This window comes from Sminthopsis crassicaudata, chromosome 5, assembly GCF_048593235.1.
Source record: "Sminthopsis crassicaudata isolate SCR6 chromosome 5, ASM4859323v1, whole genome shotgun sequence".
NCBI lineage: Eukaryota > Metazoa > Chordata > Mammalia > Dasyuromorphia > Dasyuridae > Sminthopsis > Sminthopsis crassicaudata.
Genome location: NC_133621.1, coordinates 190,489,096 through 190,507,798, shown reverse-complemented (window position 1 = coordinate 190,507,798; position 18,703 = coordinate 190,489,096). Strand labels below are relative to the sequence as shown.

The 18,703-nt window shown below is 38.8% G+C and overlaps 1 protein-coding gene across 2 annotated transcripts in view; it reads left to right on the top strand.

Moving 5' to 3' along the window:
• The first annotated feature begins 9,635 nt into the window (after positions 1-9,635).
• FAM234B (family with sequence similarity 234 member B) overlaps positions 9,636-18,703 on the top strand; it is a 29,903-nt gene continuing 20,835 nt past the window's right edge. Inside the window, exons 1-2 of one of the 2 annotated variants that reach the window (XM_074269125.1) lie at positions 9,636-9,942; positions 16,936-17,334. In XM_074269125.1, coding sequence (XP_074125226.1) covers positions 9,906-9,942; positions 16,936-17,334 — 436 coding nt within the window. In that variant the 5' untranslated portion in view covers positions 9,636-9,905. Of the gene's footprint in view, positions 9,943-13,691; positions 13,742-16,935; positions 17,335-18,703 lie in introns of those variants that run through there. The other variant, XM_074269127.1, reaches the window with a different exon arrangement.

Sequence of the window (18,703 nt, the reverse complement as noted above, 5' to 3'; positions counted from 1 at the left end):
TCCAGTCCTGACACTCAATTCAATGAGCCATGAGCTGACCTCAGGACCTACTTGACTATTTCTTTCTTTTTGTTTGACACAGGTTCCTGATCACCTAAGGGAATTAAAAAATTCTACCTAAGTGGAAGTGAGGCCTTTGGATTTGGTAGATTTCTGAAGAAAATGTGAAACACCTTTCTAAATATAAATGAAGGAATCCCTATCTATAGAAACTAAATGCCTCTATATCCTTGTTTCATTTCCCAAATACATTAGGATTAAGAACACATCATTTTGTTAACTTCAATGACTTATCGATGACTCATTTTTGTTCCCAAAACAACTAAACTAAGGGGTGCTGGTATTAGAGCTGCCCCAAACAAAGTCAGAATACTACATATGCTATGTGAGTCATACAGTAATTCTGGTATTTTAATTAAATCCCCCTTTCAGACTCTAAAAAAATCAATAAATGCAATCAAAAGTGTGACTCAGAATAGCATATGGCATAAAGTGACCAAATTCTTTGATGACCTCCATATGTCTGCCTGGTGTTTGTTGTATTACTTTCCAACATAATCTATTCTAGCGAAAGAGTTATTAGGAGTAAGCTTAGGTTTAAAAGCTTAGAGGAAAGACAATATATTATACTCTTAAGAAGCCTTGCAAGATATAAACATTAGTTCATGAACTGGAACCAATTCATGCTTTATTAGAAAATGTATTTGGAAATGGAAACCGCTGTAATCTTCCAGTGAAGAGGCAGCATGGTATGGTGACGTGTGTAGACCATTAGAATGGGAAGGCTACTCTTTTTTGGCCTTGCTACTTATGATCTGGAAGATCTTGAGCTGTTCACAATATCTCTATTCAGCTGTTAGAGTTGTTTCTGACTCTGTGATACCATATTTTTTTTTTTTTTTTTTTTTGGCAAAGATCCTGAATTGATTTGCCATTTCCTTCTCTAGTTTGTTTTGTAGATGAAAACACTGAGGTAAACATGATTAAGTGACATGTCCAAGGTCATACAACTACTAAGTATCTGAGGCTACGTTTGAATTCAAGTCTTCCTGATTGTGTGTCTAATGATCTATCCATCAGGCCATTTAGACCCTATGGTCAAAAAACCCAAAAATAAATAAACAAACAAACAAAAAAAACCTATGTTCAAATCTTTTACCTCCTGGGGTCTCAAAGTCCTTATCTGAAAACTGAGGGAGACCCACTAAGATCCCTTCTGGCTCTAAATCTATGATCTTATTTCCTCCTATAAAGTTCTCATATTCATCGTTTTGAAATGCAGGAAGAGGGGGATGGGGATTGTCCAATGAAGGTCCAGTAAAGCCTGTGCAGTATTCTCTGCCTGATATCTACCCATCTGGAAGCTTGAGAAGTCAACTTTCGGGGATGTAATGGAGGAACTCTTTCCCCGTTTCACTCCACGACATGCCTGATGACTGCTTTTTGTTTTGTATGTGGTCAAGAAAAGCCTTTTAATTCTATGTTGAGGTAGAACTGCATGCATGTACAAAAAAAGTCAGATGAATGGATTATCTCTGCCTTTTCTGGCACCCAGGAAGGTAAATACTTCTGTGAGCCTGCAGTTAGGGAGAGAAGTAGCAGTGGCAGAAAGGGAAGCCACTTTTTGCCCCTGCTGGCTGTTTCTTCTCATCTGGATACCATGTGGTTGGGAATGCATTCCACTTCTATCCATATAGTATTATTCTGTTCTTAAGTATCAGAAACTTAAATACACTTAAAGGAACATCAGAAACATAATGTGTTAGGTTATAATGTTGCTAACTTGGAAAAGTCTGAAGAGTTACCAGAGTATCCCACAACAAAGTTTGTCAGTAATCTTAGCCACTGACCACATTGAGACATGAACCAGCTAGTAGACAGATTTCTGAGTCTGGAGTCAGGAAGACCTGTCTTACTAGCTGTGTGACCTTGGGCAAGGCAATTAACTTGTCTGCCTCAGTTTCCTCAGCTGGAAATATAATAATAGCATCTGCTTCACAGAGTTGTTGTGAGGATCAAGGAAGATAATAACTGCAAAATGTTTGGCATAAAGTATTATATAAATGTTAGCTATTAATCTTAGTGACAAGCAATGTGTTTGACCCAGTCCAACAATTAACCAATCCAGAAACTATAGTCTTCAAGCAAGGGAACAACTATGCTGTTCACAGAAATGAATGTGGGAGTGGTGAGGAGAATTATGGGGAAAGAGAGTGGGCTCCCTTTTTAAGCTCTTTTTCTAAAGTTGTTTATTACTATAGTTTTTCAGCAAATATTTCTTTGCAAAAGTTAATTAATGCTAGTTAATTAATTGCTATTGAAAGTCAACTAGTCAAAATAATAGTGGAGCATTAATTATTGTTTAGATGATATTGAAGGGACATTAATTAGGTGATCATCAATGGCATAATATACTGAGTATAGGATAATGATTTCTGGGGGAGCAGGAGCTTTGCTTTAAGTATTCAACCTGCTAGTTGGATTGTGGGTTTGGAGGGTAAATCTAGAGCCTATCTGTGCAATATGTCAGGCTTCACCTGGAAGCATTTGGGTGCATTTTCATTTGTGAGGGACAACTTGAAGTATTCTCTACTTGGAGATTTTATCAAAATCCCAAGTTTGAGGGATCCACGAGAGAAAAATTAAATTTTCTCCTCTTTTACACTAAGCTATAAATTGTAAGGTAAGTTTTCAGATGTATTTTTGTGACTAGTTTCTCTATGATAATTTTTGCTTATTAGAACACCTGTATATAATGATTTCTTTTGTATTATTGTACCCAGTATTAATATATTAGTTAATATGAAAAATATGAATTTAGAATCCATAAAATACTGGACCTTAGGTTCTTTTCCTGCCCTTTTAAAATAGATATTAACTGTTTGCTTAATTGTGAGATCTCTGTGGATTGAAGGGACATGGGATTAGTTTGCCTGATGGCCTAGAAATACTGAGAAATGAACCCTGAATACTTAATCTCTTTTTTTTTCTAGTAAATTTATTTATTTTAATACACATTGCTTTATGCATCATGTTGGGAGAAAAAAATCAGAACAAAAGGGAAAAAACATGGGAGAGATAGAAAAACAAAAACAAAAAAATTGAACATAGCATATGTTGATTTACATTCAGTCTTCTTTTTCTGGATGCAAATGGCATTTTCTGTCCAAATTGGGATTGCTTTGGATCACGGAACCACTGAGAAGAATCAAGTCTTTCATAGTTGATCATCACACATTTTTGCTGTTATTGTGTGCAATATATTTCTAGTTCTGTTTGTTTTGCTCAGCATCAGTTCATGTAAATTTCCAAGCCTTTCTAAAATCAGCTTGTTCACCATTTTTTATAGAACAATAATATTCCACATATACCACAACTTCTTCAGTCATTCCCCAATTGATGGGCATCTATTCATTTTCCAATTCTTTGCTACCATAAAAAGATCTGCTATAAACATTTTTGTACATGTGGGTCCTTTTCCCTTCTTTATGATATCCTTGGATTACAGATTCAGTAATGGCACTGCTGGATCAAAGGATATGCACATTTTTATAGTCCTTTGAGCATAGTTCCAAATTGTACTCCAAAATGGTTAGATCATTTTACAACTCCACCAATAATGTATTGGTGTCCCAGTTTTCCCACATCCCCTCCAACATTTGTCATTATCTCAGTCAATCTGAGAGGTATGAGGTGGTACCTCAGAGTAGTTTTATCAATAGTGATTTAGAGCATTTTTTTTCATATAACTTTAGACAGCTTTAATTTTGTCATTTGAAAATTTGACCATTTGTCAATTGGGGAATGCCTTGTATTCTTATAAATTTGACACAGTTCTTTATATATTTTAAAGAGGAGACCTTTATCAGAAACACTGGCTGTAAAGACTTTTTTCCAGATTTATACTTTCCTTTTCATCTTGTTTCTGTTGGGTTTATTTGTCCAAAATCTTTTTTAATGTAATGTAATCAAAAGTTGTCCATTTTGCCTTTTGTAATGTCCTCTAGTTCTTCTTTGACCATAAATTACTCTCTTCTCCAAAGATCTGATAGGTAAATTATCCCTTGTTCTCCTAATTTATTTATGGTATTATCTTTTATACCCAAATCATGTACCCATTTTGACCTTGTTTTTGGTATGGGGTGTGAGATGTAGGTGTATGCTGAGGTTTTGACATATTATTTAACAATTTTCTCAGCAAATTTTATCAAATAATGAGTTCTTATTCCAGAAGCAGAGTTTGGGGGTTTATTAAATGCTAGATTAGTAAAGATCTATTTATTGTGCCTAATCTATTCCACTGATCCATCACTATTTCTTAGCCAGTACCAAATGGTTTTGATGATTGCTGCTTTATAACAGTTTTAGGTTTGGTATTGCTAAGCCATCATTCTTTATAATTTTTCATCAATTCCCTTGATATATTTTTTTCTACTTCTATAAGATATTTTTTTTGGCAGTTTGGTATAGAACTGAATAAGTAGATCAATTTAGGCAGAATTGTCCTTTTTATTATATTAGCTCAGCCCAGCCATGAACAACTAGTGCTTTTCCAATTGTTTAGATCTGACTTTATATGTGTGAGGTGTGTTTTGTAATTTTGTTCATATAGAAGTTGGGTTTGTCTTGGCAGGTAGACTCCCAACTATTTTACTTTTTCTAAAGTAATTTTTAAATAGAATTTTCTTCATATCTCTTACTGATGGACTTTGTTAGTGATATATAGAAATGGTGATGACTTGTGTGGGTATAATTTATATTCTACAACTTTGCTAATGCCATTAAATGTTTCCTGTGGATTTTTGGATAATTTTCTAGGATTCATCATATCATCTACAAAGAATAATTTCCTTAATGCTTATTCTAATTCCTTTAATTTCTTTTTCTTTTCTTATTGCTAAAGCCAACATCACTAGTACAATGTTGAATAATAGTGGTGATAATGGGCATCCTTGTTTCCCCCTGATCTTATTGGAAATGTGTCCAGTTTCTCTCCATTACCAATAATGCTTGCTGTAAATGTTAGATAGATTAAATACTGGAAAAAGAGTGGTCAAACAATAAATCACAGAAAACAATCCGTAATTTTATCCAAAAGAATGACAATAATGTGACAACATACCAAAACCTATGGGATGCAGCCAAAGCAGCTCTTAGGGGAAATTTTATATCTCTAAATAGCTACATGAATAAAATAGAGAAAGAGGATATCAATGAATTGGGCATGCAATTAAAAAAAAACCTAGAAAAAGAACAATTTAAAAGCCCCCAACAAAATACCAAATTAGAAATTCTGAAACTCAGATAAGAGATTAATAAAATTGAAACTAAGAAAACTATTGAACTAATAAATAAAACTAAGTGTTGGTTTTATGAAAAACAAAACAAAACAAAACAATAATCTTTTTGGGAACTTAACATGTGCTGAGATTTTACTTAATCCTGTTTTTTCCCCCTCTAAAATAGATACTGCTCATCTCGTTTTTTGCTTGGATTTAGAATAAAATTCCTTTTTAAGGAGAAAATTTGAGGAATCTGTTGTCTTGTGTAGAAAGAAACACCTAAAGATTTTATCTATTGGATTCTCTATGTGCTTCAAGCATCTTTGAAGAAAATTTTAGGTGCTCTATTGTTATTTTAGAGATTCAGAGGAATTTTAGTAGCTTAGATTTATTAAGCATGTATACCTTTAGGGTTAGGGGAGCAGTGAAGTTCTCTAATTCTCCTTTCCCCCAACAGTGCCACTTTGTTTAAGCATCACATACCTTATTGAGTATTGTTACATAAGCACAAGCCAGTTTGGTGTGGTATTTCATCTGAGGGTGTGGGTATAACTTTCAGGTGATTCCAGGCCTTAAATGGCTACAAAGAGAGCTTCTTGTGGTGAAAAGAAAATTCTGTAAGCACCAGATTCATTCTGAGAAGGAAGCTTGATTTTCTTAGTCTTTTTTTTTTTTTTTTTTTGCCATTTGAAGTACCTCGAAAAGCTCTTGTTAAGTACCGAATAAGAAGCAATCTGATATACTTTGTAAAATATTCTTTCTTTGTATAACTATTTCGGTGAAATTGTAATTTCTTGTACATGTTGAACCATAACATCTGTGAAACATTAACTACTTTCTACAAAGCACTTGAGAAACAGGTGAAAGGATAATATAATCATTATAATGATATGCTTTCCTGGGATCCCAGAGAATTGTTCTGTATTGGAGATAGAGACAAGGGTTTCAAAATTCATTCTGACTGATTTGTCAAGTTCCGCTCATTTTTACACAGGGCTGGGGTAGGAAGAGTATAATATATTAGAAAATTGATCTATAAGGACATAATCCTTGAACTAGGGGTTTTTTTAATCTGATCTCTCAAAAAAAATCTATCGACAGATTTAGGGGGAACCTGTCAACTTGAGTGGAAAAAAATTATATCCTTATTTTCATTAAATTCTGAAATAATAATAATAGCACTCACTTATTGCTTTTAGGCTTGCAAAGCATTTTAAATATGTTAACTCATTTGCAATTGAACATTTCCTTCAATTGTAAATATAAGCAATAAATATTACTCCAACTCCCTAGGCTTCATTAATTTGCCAAAGAGATCTATAAAACAAAAAGGGTTAAAAACTATTGATGTAAAGTGAGTCCAGAAGCCTATAATTTCTTATGTTTAATCATGTACCTCTGTTTGATAAACTCCTCTATCAATAGGCACCCATTTTATTTCTTGTTCTTTACTACCACAAAAAGTGCTTTCCATATGTTTCTGTCCTTCTTATATGTACTTCACAGTGGGAATCTAGTTCCAAGGATATGGGCCTTTTAGTCACTTTTTCCTCTATATTGTTTTATAAAGTAGTTGGATCAATTTAAAATCCCACCAACAATGGTATCTATTTTCTCAGTCTTTCACCATGCACATTGATTCTTTTCATCTTTTATTATCTTTGCCAATTTCCCTAGTGTGAGATAGAATTTTAGAATTGTTTCAATTTGTATTTCTTATTAATGTTAGATAATTTTCATATAGTTATTAATAATTTACATTTCTTTTGGGAATTATTTGCCCATACTTTGGCCATTTGCCTAAGTGTGTACACTCTACAGCAATAGAAGATTTGAAGAAGGAAAATTTGGAGGAGATGAGTTCTGATTTGGACATGGTAAGTGGCAGATGGTCACAGAATACTAAGTTTGAAGTGTCCAAGAGATAGTTGGAGAAGAATGATCATAGATCAGCAGAAAGTCTATGGTGTGTTTGTTCACTATCACCAAAGAAGCATTTGGTGAGAATAAGCTAGCCTGGCTTAGAGCAAGCTATTTATTCTCTCTTTTAGGGCAACTAGAGAAAGTGGCTTTTATTCTGAACTCTTTTTTAAAAATTATTATAGCTTTTTATTGACAGAACATAGGCATGGGTAATTTTCCAACATTGACCTTTGCAATTATTCTGAACTCTTAAAAGAACATCGTGCTCCTAGGCTGCAAATATAGATGGATATAATTCTAGCTTAATACTTTTCTTGGAGATAAGAGAGTGGAGAAGTTAGTGACCAGTCAAGTACAATTCCAAAGGTGGAAATAGCACTCATTCTTATAGATGGTAGAATTGATATTTTAGTTCTTATTTATTTAAACGTATCCTTTCAACAGGATGACTGTGGTTTTTACCTGTGGATTAACTCCCTTTAAATCATGACTACTGCAATATGAGCTGCCCAGGCATCCCATGAAATAAAGTTTCATGTTGCTTTTGGGTGCAGAATGGAACCAACACTATCAACTTCTTTATTTCCTCTCCAAGAAGACTCTTAATGATTTTCCCATTTAGTTGCAAGTTCCTTCTAGTTTATAGCAACAATATGGTAAATGTGATTTGGTTTAGGGCATCTTGGTGGCCCTATAGGGAAACGGGCTTGGAATCAGGAGGACTCATTTTCATGATTTCAAATGTAGCCTCAGATGCTAACTAGCTGCATGACTCTGGGCAAGTCACTTATTTGCCTCAGTTTCCTCATCTGTGAACTGGGGAGGGAAATGACAAACCACTCCAGTATCTTTACCAAGAAAACACCAACAGCATTAGTATGTACACTGATTGGCTTGCTGGGCAAGAAAATTACATCTAAAGTACAAACAACTAAGTTAATGTTGATGAACGGCCTAAACTGTGACTCTGGGCACTCTTTGACCCCTGCATAGAATTCTGGATTTGGGTTTAGGAAGATCTGAGTTTGAATCCTACTTTTTTAGCTGAGTGATCCTGGGCAAGTCATTTCGTCTTAGTTTCCTTATTTTAAATAAGGATAATAATAATACCTGTCTTCTAGGACTGTGAGGACAACATGTAAAAATACAAAATGTTTTGCAAACCTTAACACATTATATAAATGCTTGCTATTTCCTGTAGAGAGTCACAGGCAGTGTGGTGAGGTATAAGACCCTTCAGCCAGAGCTGACAATGTCTGGTTAGGCTCTCCCTCTCCCCTAAGGGCTTCCTGAGCAGTCAGGGGGTGGTGAAAGCCTTGCTGAGACTGAAGCAGAGAGATACCAGGTGGCAAACTGCATACAATAGCAAGTTATTTATGTGGTCCCACGTGTGCTGTATGCACCCAGCACGTGCCCAGTGTTTTTGTTACATAAGGGTATGAGGGGAAGTCCTTGAAATAAACACTCCATTTTCCCACCACCTCATCACTTCTCCACTGGGACAATTTGTTTTAATCACCCCAGCCTGGGGGCTCTAGAAAGCAGGACACAATTTCCAACATTCTTTTTCCATCATTGAAAATGCACAAGATTGAGGATTATTTTGTTTTATGTTCTTGACACTTTTTTTTTTTCTTCTTTTTTTTCCCCTCACTAGACCGTGTAGTTTTCAAAATACCACCTAAGTCAGTGCTCCTCAAACTTTTAAATAGGGGTCAGTTCACGGTCCCTCAGCCTGTGGGAGGGCCGCATTGTAGTAAAACAAAAGCTCACACTGTCTCCGCCCCTCCGCCCATTTGCCATAGCTCGGTGGGCCGCATCCTCCGCGGGCGGGGCAGTAGTTTGAGAACCTCTGGTCTAATGCAATCCCCGCCCCCTAGGTGAGGTTAGGTCCGCATGGTTTCTAGCTCCAGGTAGACTGTGAGGAAGTAGGGAACAAAGAGCTGATATTAGTTAGCCTCTCTTCTAATCCCTTTTCCTAGGAAAGAATGTCCTGGCTGCAGGATAAGGGAAATAAGGTGGCGAGTGTCTGACGTCCTGCCGGGAGGGGGGGGGGGGGGGAGAAGGAGCAGCCTCGAAAGTACCAGGCCTTTTCTGTGCAGTCCTGGCCCCGGCCGGGGAGTTGTCCGGTGGGCTAGTAATTCAGCGGATATTTCCTATCACTGTGTGAGAAGATGGGAGGGGCAGGGGGAGGAAGGGAGCGGAATGAGGAGGGAGGGAAGTGGGATGGAGAGGGAGAAACGGGGAACGAGAGGCACAAGTGAGAAGAGAGGAAGAGGAGAAAGGGAAGAAAGAAGAAGAGATGAGGAGGAAGGGAGAAGGGATAAGGAGGGCAGAGGTGAACCTACTGCCGGGTTCGTATGGCGAGGGAGGGGAAGAGTGGAACGAGAAGGGGGAGGGAGAACAGGAGAGACGAAAACGAGAGGAGAGGGGGCGGGGCGATCATTGCCGGGCCCACACTTGACCGCGCGCTTAGTCACACAGCTTGTTTCACGGTCAGGGGCTGCCTGGCTCTCATGCGGCTCTCAGATTTCTCCGCCTCCATCGGACGCACCGGAGATGCAGCGGCCCGTCCGCGAGTAGCCGGAGCTGCCTCTAACTCCGCTCTGCAGAGCCCGGCCTCGCGCTCCCCTAATTGCCGAGAACTTTATTTCCCATCAGGTCGCGGGGCTCCACGCACGCGCGTTAGTGGCCTCAGCCATGGCGACCGTGCTGTCCCGTGCGCTCAAGCTCCCAGGTAAGGAGAGGAGTCTCCGGGACCACCTGCCTCCGCCCCTCCCCTCACCCTCTCGGGCTCCTTGAGGGGGGGCGGAGGAAGAGGAGGAGGAGGAGACCAGCGGGCCTAGGGTCTGGTTCTCGCCTCAGGGAGGAGAAGGAACGGAGATCTGGCTGAGGAAAGTGAAGGCAGCAGAAGCCGGTTCCCCGGGGTCGCGGGCGGCGGTGTGCCCCGGGGGCGGCATCTCCTCGCAGGGTGGGGAGGAGAGGGACCCTGGGAAATGGGGTACGGGCTCGAGAAGGCGTCTCGGTGGGACGTGCGCGCCCGGGAGCGGGATGGGGAGCGGCGCGGGGGTTGCCGGCTGGTGGTGCTGGTGCCAGGGGCGGCGGGTGCGGGCCCACGCGCGGCACCTGCGCCCAGCGTAAGCCCCAGCACCAGGGTCAGCACCCGCCCCCGCAGCTGCAGCGCCAGCCGCTCGGATCCGGGCTCGGCCGCTCGCGGAACCCGGACTGCGTCCCAGCGCCGCGAACCCCAGGGGTCCTCGTCCCCAGCAGTTCTTGCGGAGCTCGATGGCGGCCGGGGCTCCGAGTTAAACCTGAGCGTGCCTTTTTTTTTTTTTTTTTTTTTAAACATTCCGACGTAGGAGATGGAGAGTGGGGGAGGGGGAGAAGGTGACAACTTGGAAACGAGTGCGGAGGCGTTCGTTCTATCCCCTGTGCCAGCTGAGGTTTGGCAACCTCGAAGAAAGTATCTCCGAAATTGATAGTGAAGGTGGCGTCCCTAGGAGAGGGCTCAGCAGTATAGGACTGCCGGCCTTACAGAAAGAGCCCCCCGTCAGGAGGCTTTCCTTTAACGGAAATAAATAAACTCAAAAACCCGAGCGTTCGTTTTCTCTGTGAAAGAAACATTTCCAGAAAAGTAATTCCGCTGTATGTCTGTTCTTCGCTTTAACATTAAATCCGCCACGGGAAAAGCAAACCCTCTCCCGGGGCTCTTCAGAAAGCTCTTCCGTCCTCCATTTAACCAAATGATGGGGCCCCGCACCTGGCCCGAGCTGGCGGCCTAACTTCCCGCAACCAACTTTTATGATCTTATCTCCGCCAGGGGAGTTCTGTTTTGCCTCCAAACTTTCCCTTTCACCTTAGGCCAGGAGTTTATGGTGCTTTCATCCTAGGTCACGAGGATACCGGGATAATTATTAATATCGTATCTCTGAGCATTTATGTAGACACAAATGTCACGTACTTTCACTGATGTAAGGAATTCCCAGCATTTTCTCTGTAAACTGTATTTTTATGAGTCGTCTAGGATACCGAGAGGTTAAATGTATCACATAACCAGAGGTAGGACCTGAATCCACACGGTGTTAGTCTGTGAGACTGGCTCTCTATTCATTGGGGCAATGTGGGAAAAGTACAGGACGTCCTGAATTCGAACTAAGCCTCTGACACTTACTAGCTCTGTGACCTTGGGCAAGTCCCCTAAAGCGGTTTGCTTTAGCCGGAAAAGGAAATGGCAAACATAGTATCTTTGCCCAGAAAACCCCCAAGGAGTCACAGACAGTGACGTGACTGAATAACCACTATCTACACCACGCTGCTTCTCCTAGGAGGGACTAAATATAGTGGGAAATTTACGTTTAGGAAGTAACAGAGTCTGATTGACTATGAATGAAGTTACAATGAACAACTGCATTCTGGTCTATTACCTTTCTAAGTCTAGAGCTCAGGAATGTATGAATGAAGGAAGCTTATATTACGGAGGCACTACTAAATGCTGAGACTATAGAACAGTGGTCCTCAGACTTTCTAAATAGGGGCCAATTCACTGTTCCTCAGACTGTGGGAGGGCCGGACTACAGTAAAAACAAAAGCTCACACTCTATCTCCCCCCTCAGCCCATTTGCCATAACCCCGAGGTTGCATAAACGTCCTCAGCGGGAGCATCTGGCCCGCAGGTGTAGTTTGAGAACCCCTGCTTTAGATATATTAAAAAAAACTCCCTGCCCTCAATGAATTTGCCTTCTAGTTGGGGGCTTACACATAAAAGAGTTATGGGTAGGGAAGGTACTTTAGTCAAAAAAGTTGGCATGGTGAGCGAATTTGAATCTTAAGACTTTTATGATTAAATGACTCTTTCCAGAAGTAGAGATCCAACGGATTTGAATGAAGAATGATCTCAGGAAATGATTAGAAAGTCAGAGTTGGAATGCATGCTCAGGGCTCCATTGCAGAGTGACTTGTGGAAGCATAGTCAGGGACCTTGGGAGGGCTACATGTATTTGTGAGCCATGAGAATAGCACAATCACCAGGAGTTCCACAATTGAATGAATTAACTCTTCCAGAACAGGGGAAAAGCTGTATCAAAAAGATTCAGAATTTTTTCTTTAGATTCCCTTTTCTATGTCAGCATGGGTCATTAATGATCCTTGGAAGGTATAGATGTGAGAAAAGATAGTGTTTCAGAAATTACTGAGTTCTCAATTCTCATCCTTAAGCCTGGGGCTAAGGAGTCTCAGTGAAGGATTTAGTTTCAGAAACTTGGCCTTCTGACAAGGTACAAATTGCCAAAGTCAATTTATTTTCTAGGCTTGTGTGTGGACAAGGCACATGGTTTAAAGCAGTGAAGTGTGTTTTTTTTTTTTTTTTTTTTTAATCTAAAAACCAGTTGCTTTATGTTCTTAAGTACAGAGCTATTTTTATGTTTCTTCTTTATTTCTTTAACTTTTTTGGTCTTTATGAAATAAATTGAAAAATTTTTACACAGTTCTTCATTGTTTCGTACCAAACTTTGGGGAGTAGTTAGCATGATGGTAGTTTAGAAAGTCAGAGGTTGTGGGCTGTAATTCTGTGTACTTACCTGTTCTTTACCTGAGTTGATGTCTTTGGTTAAGGGAATCTAAGATAATGAGTTAGTCAGACTCCATAATCGTAAGGATAAAAAATCCTACTGATAGATATTTCATCCATTAAACTTTCATTAAAGACAAGAAAAAAGGAAGATATTTGATTTATTGTCATAAAATGAGTTTAATTAGCAACAATGAAAATATACTATTGGCATGATTAATCCTGATTTTCAGGGCTATTTTAAGTGTGGGTGAGTGATTTTATTGAGAATTAAGCATGACCTTAGTCCAAGTGCCACAAAATCATTTAAAAATATATATTCTTAGCTGTACCTTTTGGTCCTCCAAACTTATTACCCTTTATGTATATTTTGTCACACTCTGATTTGTTTCCCCCAGAAATATTTAGGGAAGTTTTGTGCTTACACTTCCCTGTCCTTCTGACCTATTTATATCTCTTTCTATGTGTACTTTTGGGGCATACTCAATAAACAATACTCTTTAGTTGCTTTTTTTAGGAAGAAAATAAATCACAGTAGAAAGCTCATTTTTATCTATGCTGTGATAGATTTGACTGAACGTTCACTAGATTATATCTTCTCCCTTATATTATCAAGGAAAATCAAGTGATAATTTGGGGAAGTAAAGCTATAACTATAATTTAAGATTGTTTGGCAGAATAGAATCACTAAATGACACAGAGTTTGAATTCAGCTTTGCCAATTACCTTGAACAAATCCTTCTATATCTTACTACCTTTAAGTCGTGTGCAAGCATTTATTTAGCTTTTTGTTATTTGTTATTTTTGTTTGTTATTTGTTATTATTAGTTTGTTTTTTCAGTTTATATCTCTTGCCCCCCCCCCCTTTTTTTTTTTTTTTTTGGCTAAGATACTGAATAATTTGTCATTTCCTTTTCTAGCTCAGGAAACTGAGGCAAACTAAGGAAGTGATTTGCCCTGCGTCACACAGGTAGTATAAGGTCAAACTCTTCCTGACTTGGTGCTCTATCTACTTTCCCAATTAACTGCACTATTAATCACAATATATTAAGTATTATGTGCCATACACTATCCCAGCACTGGGGATTCAAATAGAAGCAAAATAAATAAATAAAAATAAAAGGTGTGGATATGTGAGAGAATTTCTGCCCTTGAGAAGCTTAAATTGTAATTGTGGAAGATAGTACACATAATAGTGCTAGGGTCAAAATAATATCAATTTGATATCAATTAGAGGCAGTGGAAAGTTACAGTGGAAAGTACACTAGACTTGAGACTCAGAAATATAGATTCTCATTCCAGATGAAAAGCAGTGGTGGGAGAGGAGGGAACCAGGAAAAAGGTATTTATATCGGGCATGATGATGAAATCCTAGGAATGAGAGATAGCTGGCCTAAGTTTTTCCCCAAAACAGAGCTTGAAGCAGTGGGACAACTGAGCCATATTGAGGAAAGGAGAAAGCAGGTGAAACATGATGGCAAAGGAGTGTTTTATTTCTAATGTCATCCTGTGAACCCTCAGAAAGTTCTCATTAATTTATGGATCTGCTAATTTAGAATTTGCAATTTATTGTTTGGGCAGAAGTTTACCTTTATACCATCAGAGGAAAAGAATTGATAAGTAGCTTTTAACTTTATAATGAGCTTAAGAATTGTTTTTAAGGCCCACTTCAGTGGGAGACTTGTTTTTAAAAAAATGTATGTTGTTTATTAGTTTTTATAAACCATTTAGCAAGTTATCAGTTACATTATATTATACATCAGAAAACAACTAAATTTCTGAGTGATTTGGCAATATAGGCTGCTTATCAACCAGAATGAAATTTTTTTTTTTAGAGTGAATTGGTGAGATATTACTGTATTTTGTAGGTAATCAAAGAATTCAAAGGTACCTTAGAGGTGATGGAGTCTCCAGTTGAGATAACTGAACTCCAGATTAAGTTACTAGATTGACTTCAGGAGCTAGTCAGTGATAGAGCTAGACTCAGAATTCCTATTTCTGGGTCTATAGTCTAGTGCTCTTTCTGCTATGACACTACCTCTAATCAATGATATCAAAATGATTTTATTTTGATCCTAGTATTAACTTAGCTTGAATTTAAAATGTGAGAAATTCTCTTCTGAATGCTGCTTAAAAAGTAGTCTTTTAATTAAAAAAAGTGCTCTTTATCACAAAAGGCATATAGGATCTTACAATATTAATCTTATTCCCTACAAGTTTATCAACACATTAATATATATAATAAATCAATTATCAACCATGAATCCTGAAGAAGTACACAAACATAAATACGTGTGTGTATGCATGTATGTAAGTAAACATTTAAAAGTTTAGTAATCTGTTTCCAGTCTGTCTTTCCAGGATTATTTCATATTATTCCTTTCTGCATATTCTAGCTACCTGCAAATCATTCTCCTTGTTCTCTGTATATGACATTCCAACTTTTATCTCTGCAAAAGCTGTTCCTCATGCTTGTAATGCCTAACCCCTATTTGCCTCAGTTTCCTCAACTGTAACATTTGGATAGCATCTACTTCCCAGAGTTGTTGTGAGGTCAAGTGATATTTGTAAAAGGCAAAAGATTTCTACAATCTGGAGAGAAACCGGAGAATAAGTGAGATTATTTGTAAAGTGTTTAGTGCAGTGTCTGGCATATAAAGATAATAAATAAATATATAGGGACTGGGGCCCTGCGCCTTTTTCCTTCTTGCTAGCAGGACTCTCAGCTGCTACTCTCCCTCTCCTTCTCCCCTTCCCTTCCCCCCCATCCCTTTGCTGGCTGCAGCCTCCTGCAGCATAGTTTTTGCCATGTCAGCTTCCAGAAGAATAACTACTTTGCTTTGTTGCTGCCATCATTTGTTTCCAGCAGGTGCTAGTGTTATCTTGTCATTGCTTGTTTTCTCTCCACAGATGACTCATTGTCTAGGGTTGCTAGCTTCCCATGGTCCTCTTTCTTCATGCTTTAGAAAACCGCTTCATGATTTGCTTTCCCCTAGATATCAATCACTTAGTGATTGATTCTCTTCTATATGATCTTCTCTAAAATTGGTAGACTGGTGTTCATCATGCATCCTGGGACAAGTAAAGGACTTGACAGCTTGGTGGGACCTGCTTATATTCTTCTGGCAGGAAGTAGAATGACTCTAGGTCAGAGCAAAAGTTAGAGGGTAGCACCATATATACTTTTCTGTATATACTTTTGGTTTCATTTTAAGTTATTCCCATTCATTCATTTTATAGTTTAGCCAAACTGGCCTAGCTTTTTGTCCCACATATCACACCATCTTTCGGTGCCTTAGCACAGGCTCTTTCGAATATGTGTGAATCACTTTCTATTCACTTTTACTTCATAGAATCCCTCTTTTTCTTCAAGATTTAGCTCAAGCACCGACTTGAGTATGGAACTTTTCTTAATGCTGTCAACTATTAGTGCTTTCTCAGTTACTTTGTATTAACTGGCTTGTATTTATTTTCTTTTTATTTACGTAGTTCCTTATATTTACATGCCCTTGTTTTGTTTCCTATTAGAATAAGAACAAGGATTGTTTCATTCTTTGTATTTGTCTCCTAGTGCCTAGTATTTGTTGTTCAGTTATTTTAGGCATGTCCAACTCTGTGACCCCATTTGAGTTTTTCTGGGCAAAGCTACTGGAATGGTTTGCCATTTCCTTCTCCAGATTATTTTACAATTGAGGAACTGAGGCGTTTAAACAGGGTTAAGTGACTTGCCCAGCCAGTAAGAGTCTGGGACTAAATTTGAATTCAGAAAGATGAATCTTCCTAACTCCAGGCCCAGTATTCCATCTGTTCTACTACTGTAGCAGTTCCTAGTGTCTAGCATAGTACTTGGCAAATTAGTAGGTGCTTAATAAATGCTTGTTGGCTGATTGATGTACAAGAGGCAGTAAAGAAAGCTTGTGTTCAAGTATTGTCTCTGAGAAATATTGGCAGTGCCCCTGTCAGTACTCTAGACTTTTCTTTAGGATTATAAATTGCAGAATAATTGCCATTATGAATTAGTGGAAAGGGTTTTCTCAGTCACTTCATACATCAGTGAAATCACTGGTTTGGAACGTAAATGAATACATTCTTCAGAAAGCTCAGCGTTCACCTGGGGTTTATTGTTTTTTTTTAATCCATGATGACAGATCTCTCTGTCCTTAGGGAAGAAGAGCCCAGATTTAGGGGAATATGATCCTCTCACCCAGGCTGACAGTGATGAAAGTGAAGATGATCTTGTTCTCAATCTAAAGCAGAAAAATGGGGGTGTCAAAAATGGAAAGAGTCCCCAGGGAGAAGGCCCAGACCCTGACTCAGATGCAGAAGGAATTGGGCCTGCCAAGCAACATTTGTCAGAAGTCACCACCGAAGGTTATCCTTCGCCACCTCTTGGCAATCTGGAGCAAAAGACAGCATCTTCACTTGTGTCTCATGTACGCACATTGATCTTCTTGCTCACCGTCCTGATTTCGATGATCCTGGTGCTAGTATGTGCCTTTCTGATCCCTTGTCCTCCCAGAGATCTGCAGAATATGTGGAGTCGCCATTTGGGCCCAGAAGGAGGTGAGTAGCACTGTTTCTAGCTCTGGCTTTCTGAAACTTTATGGTGTTCCTCATTTTTTCATGATTCTTCAACCAAAATTAATTTACATTTATTCTAATTGTTACAAAATTCTTAAAAAAAACTTTTTTTTTTTTTTTTTTTTTTTGTAATAAGTAAAGGGATTTGAGGTAGGTGAAACTAACCTAATGTTTTTTATTTTTGTGTGTGTGACAGACCTGTGTCAGATATTGGAATAAGGGTTACTATTAATTGAAGGGATTGGAACTGGATCTAATATTCCATTGGTGCATGGAGTTTAGAGGCAGAAGACTTCCTTCACCAGTGGAGCTCAGTACTTTCTCTGAATCATGTAGTCTAAGAGAGTTGTCTGATTATAATACTGTAGCATAATATAATAGTTCATTTATACAATAATGTTACAATTATGATTTAATCTTCATGTGAGGTAGATAGATGAGGGAACATCTTTATGATGCTCAGAAAGGTAAATTTTGTTTTACCCTAAGCACAGATGTAAATAGGATTTGAACTCGGGGCCTCTGACTCCAAGTCTGGTGCTTTTTTCTACTGCAAGCTGGGGAATTATTGCCCTACAGTATCTTTGGGCTCTACAGTATCTTTGCTCAGTTTGAGTGGTCTGGAGTAGATTCTGAGAGGAGGAGGCACTTATAAGTGCACCAGTGCAATGGAATGCCATAGAAAGGTAGATTTCTAGTGAGAAGTAAAACCCAACAAGGCCTGGTCATCCAAGGATAAGTCCCCCATGTAGAAGGCACTTGGCTAACTTTAAGTTCCTCTATAAAACATAATGTATTCTTCTTTGCTTTCTGTCTAGTCACATAGGCTAGGGTGGTGCACACTGAGTGGTTAATATGCCACTTGCTGTGTTGCCTGGAGCCACCCCAGCAGTGTCTGTGTTTCAAACAAGCTTAGAATGGTTAGACAGAAGATTGTAGATTAAAAAAAAATGTATTTTCTTATAAGAAAAGTTAAGATGTGTCTCGATTCCTGGAATTATTTTAATACAGAAACTACTTAATTTTTCCTTTCAAGGTGAGTCCTTGTATTCTTCCTAAGTGGTATCTTAAGGGGATATCTGTGGTATGGAATACCTTCCTACATATGGGATTATGTACCTTTTTCTGTTCTTTGTGCATCCTGACCAGTGAGTTGGCCCAATTAAAGAGTAGAAGGGAATCTCTTTGTAGATTGGGTTGAAAAGGACAGGGAGAAGATTCTATACCTTATCTTAGACTATTACCTATACTTAGACTATTAGACTATTTCTTTCCCCTCAGATTAGGGAATTATGTGATAATTTCCAATGGTTTCCACTGCAGATCAGGTCTCATTGTTGGCATCTTGTTC